The sequence below is a fragment of the Haliotis rufescens genome, unplaced genomic scaffold, assembly GCF_023055435.1.
Source record: "Haliotis rufescens isolate VD_foot unplaced genomic scaffold, xgHalRufe1.0.p SCAF_2, whole genome shotgun sequence".
Classification (NCBI taxonomy): domain Eukaryota; kingdom Metazoa; phylum Mollusca; class Gastropoda; order Lepetellida; family Haliotidae; genus Haliotis; species Haliotis rufescens.
In genome coordinates this window covers 35,490,982-35,495,333 of record NW_025963890.1, presented here as the reverse complement: position 1 = coordinate 35,495,333, position 4,352 = coordinate 35,490,982, and the positions used below count along the sequence as shown (strand labels likewise).

At 44.0% G+C, this 4,352-nt stretch overlaps 1 protein-coding gene across 1 annotated transcript; it reads left to right on the top strand.

Moving 5' to 3' along the window:
* The first annotated feature begins 704 nt into the window (after positions 1-704).
* On the top strand, positions 705-3,985 carry LOC124113054 (S-antigen protein-like). Its single transcript, XM_046473301.2, has 2 exons — positions 705-1,144; positions 3,958-3,985. Exons 1-2 carry the CDS (start codon positions 705-707, stop codon positions 3,983-3,985), a joined length of 468 nt encoding a protein of 155 aa, XP_046329257.2.
* The last annotated feature ends 367 nt before the right edge of the window (positions 3,986-4,352 follow it).

Sequence of the window (4,352 nt, the reverse complement as noted above, 5' to 3'; positions counted from 1 at the left end):
TGGTCCCGTGGTGGTTCTAGAACCAGATACTAGTGATCCCGTGGCGGTTCTAGAACCAGGTACTAATGGTTCCGTGGTGGTTCTAGAACCAGGCACTAATGGTTCCGTGGCGGTTCTAGAACCAGGCACTAAAGGTCCCGTGGCGGTTCTAGAACCAGATACTAGTGATCCCGTGGGGGTTCTAGAACCAGGCACTAATGGTTCCGTGGTGGTTCTAGAACCAGGCAATAATGGTCCCGTGGTGGTTCTAGAACCAGATACTAGTGATCCCGTGGCGGTTCTAGAACCAGGTACTAATGGTTCCGTGGTGGTTCTAGAACCAGGCACTAATGGTTCCGTGGCGGTTCTAGAACCAGGCACTAAAGGTCCCGTGGCGGTTCTAGAACCAGGTACTAATGGTTCCGTGGTGGTTCTAGAACCAGGCACTAATGGTTCCGTGGTGGTTCTAGAACCAGGCAATAATGGTCCCGTGGTGGTTCTAGAACCAGATACTAGTGATCCCGTGGCGGTTCTAGAACCAGGTACTAATGGTTCCGTGGTGGTTCTAGAACCAGGCACTAATGGTTCCGTGGCGGTTCTAGAACCAGGCACTAATGGTTCCGTGGCGGTTCTAGAACCAGCCAGGCACTAATGGTTCCGTGTTGGTTCTAGAACCAGACACAAGTGATCCCGTGGCGGTTCTAGAACCAGACACAAGTGGCCCCATGGCGGTTCTAGTACCAGGCACTAATGGTTCCGTGGTAGTTCTACAACCAGGCACTAATGGTTCCGTGGCGGTTCTAGAACTAGACACATGTGGTCCCGTGGCGGTTCTAGAACCAGGTACTAATGGTTCCGTGGTGGTTCTAGAACCAGGCACTAATGGTTCCGTGGCGGTTCTAGAACCAGGCACTAATGGTCCCGTGGCGGTTCTAGAACCAGATACTAGAGATCCCGTGGTGGTTCTAGAACCAGATACTAGTGATCCCGTGGCGGTTCTAGAACCAGATACTAGAGATCCTGTGGCGGTTCTAGAACCAGACACAAGTGATCCCGTGGCGGTTCTAGAACCAGATACTAGTGATCCCGTGGCGGTTCTAGAACCAGATACTAGTGATCCCGTGGCGGTTCTAGAACCAGACACAAGTGGTCCTGTGGCGGTTCAGTGGTCTTTATTTCCTTATGTGCGCAGATCGCTAGATAGCGCATTCTGGCATTTTATGGGCGGTTCTTTGCCATTAACAAAGTCGAACCATTTCCACAACCATAGGAAATCTCAACTAAAAGCGGAGTCCATTCTACGATTCTGACACGAGCATGTATTTATGAATCACCATCCAGGACAGGAAGGATGCATATATTTTTACATGGTATTATCAGAGACTATATATACAGAAGTCGGTATGTGGTTTCTGCTATCATACACAAATTTACAAATTCATTCAAGTATAATTATTCTGGGAAAATGAATTAGTATTTTCTAAATATGATGTTGGATGTTTTAGTTTTTCCAATCTTGACTGTTCACCTGCGACCGGAAACAAGCAGGTCCGTCGTGGTCGGGTTTTAGAACATTGTCTTATTTCCGGTCAGTTGCAGAACATGTGGAAAAAAACCAAGACACATACAACCTTTTGATACTATGGAAACAGGTAAATGACATTTCGCAACTTCAAAATATATAGCAATATGTGCATGACATGTACATGCTATCTTCAAAAAACCCAAAGCGAAATATTTTCTTAGGTGTGCCAAGGTTTGCTGATGGTGAGCAGCATGTCAAAGTTGTTAATATCTATGATCTCCCCCCATCCCTACATCCCCCGCCCCCACCCCTCCCCTACCCCAGCTAGATAGCAACCATACAGTTGTACTTGTCAGATACATATACAGCCAAACACCGTTGTATCGAACTTTGATATGTCGAACTTGCGGTTGTCTCGAAGCAAAAGTTTGGTCACGCTTATTCCTTCTTTATTCATTATTTTCGGTTGTGTCGAACCTCGGATAACTCGAAGTAATTACGTAGGTCCCTTCAACTTCGACACATCGGTGTTTGACTGTCTTCAATCATACGTGCTGGAACATACAATTATAGACCCCCTTTATCAGTGTATCAACAGTATCGAATCTGTTCCTTTTTTGCACAGCTTGCATGAAAAAGGACAAAACGCCAATTGACAATAAGATCAGTGAAATAATTATGAAATATTCATGACGCCAATAGTTCATTCTTCTCTGGTTGGAATTGTTATGTTTTAATCAATTATACAACTCGGTTGTTGCAGGCTCACCGAAGAGCACTGAAATATGTATATGACAGCACATGATACCACGGCCCGTGGGGAAGTTAAAACAACAACGTTTTTGCGACCAGACCCGTCGTCCATGGAAACAAAACAGTTATCAAGAAAAGCACATTCTTCACCATGCACCACATGGGATTCAAACCCGGAATTACTAATGACATCGGCGAGTGTTATGTAAACACTGTGTCGTCATATTGGTGAAATATACATCACCTGACGCATCGACTTCGTTCATGGAGATGTTTAAACGTTGTAATTTGAAGAGAAGACTGTTTGGTTTCATGGAGTTGTTTTTCAATGCCCATCTCTAAGCTGGTTGAATTAATAAGTACGTGCTTTATTCAAGAAAACATTGAAACAGCGGCCTTCTCTATTGAAAACAGATTTTTGTGGAGGAGGCCTTTTTTGTGACAAAAGACGCAGTTGAGACCGTGATATAGCTGTTTTAACATTTATGGTTGACTGGAAATTATATTCGTTAATTCTGCTCTATTTTTAAAAGGAAATTTGTTCCGGAAAATATTTAAATAAAAAATGGCATAATCCTTTTACACAAGGAGTAATGTGGTGTCGATATAAATAGATTTTTCATTGTAAAAGCATGTATGTCTTGAAGCCCCATCTACTGCCTGAAACAATCCATACATATATATTAGATATAGGTATGAGGATGAGATACTGATACGACCTAGGAATAGTGAGATACTCATACGATATGAATAGTGAGATACTTATACGATCTAGGAATAGTGGGATACTGATACGATTTGAAACGTGAGATACTTATACGACCTAGGAATAGTGAGCGACTGATACGATCTAGGAATAGTGGGATACTAATACGATATGAATAGTGGGATACTGATACGATCTAGGAATAGTGGGATACTGATACGATATGAATAGTGGGATACTGATACGATCTAGGAATAGTGAGATACTCATACGATATGAATAGTGGGATACTGATACGATCTAGGAATAGTGGGATACTGATACGATATGAAACGTGAGATACTTATACGACCTAGGAATAGTGGGATACTGATACGATCTAGGAATAGTGGGATACTGATACGATATGAAACGTCAGATACTTATACGACCTAGGAATAGTGAGCGACTGATACGATCTAGGAATAGTGGGATACTAATACGATATGAAACGTCAGATACTTATACGACCTAGGAATAGTGAGCGACTGATACGATATGAACACACACACACACACACACACACACACACACACACACACACACACACACACACACACACACACACACACACACACACACACACACACACTTTAAATTTGATATAACTGACTTATTGTACAAAACCCACTCACACATCCTATTGATTTTGTTTACGAAACAACCCTCCCGGTTTACACAGAGTGACTGAAATGTGAAAACTTGAAACCACTTGAGACGCTAAACCACAAGCTTTCCAACAAATAATCGTAAATTGCTTTTTTTGGTGATTTTTTGCGCTGTTTTTGTGTGTGTGTGTGTTGTTTTGTTGTTGTTGTTTTTTTTTTTGGGGGGGGGGGGGGTTGATAGATTGAAACTGTCTGTTGTGTTTCCTCGTCGTTGTTGGGTAAGTATCATGAACATGCGGTGTTAGTCCTATATGCCTATTCATATAATGATGCCTCATCATTGACAGGCAACCTATTGACGCCTGGTCCTCATGATGGACGGGCAACCTATTGACGCCTGGTGCCTCATCATGGAGAGGCAACCTATTGACGCCTGGTGCCTCATCATGGAGAGGCAACCTATTGACGCCTGGTGCCTCATCATGGAGAGGCAACCTATTGACGCCTGGCCCTCACCATGGACAGGCAACCTATTGACGCCTGGTCCTCATCATGGGCAGGCAACCTATTGACGCCTGGTGCTCATCATGGACGGGCAACCTATTGACGCCTGGTCCTCATGATGGACGGGCAACCTATTGACGCCTGGTCCTCATGATGGACGGGCAACCTATTGACGCCTGGTCCTCATGATGGACGGGCAACCTATTGACGCCTGGTCCTCATGATGGACGGGCAACCT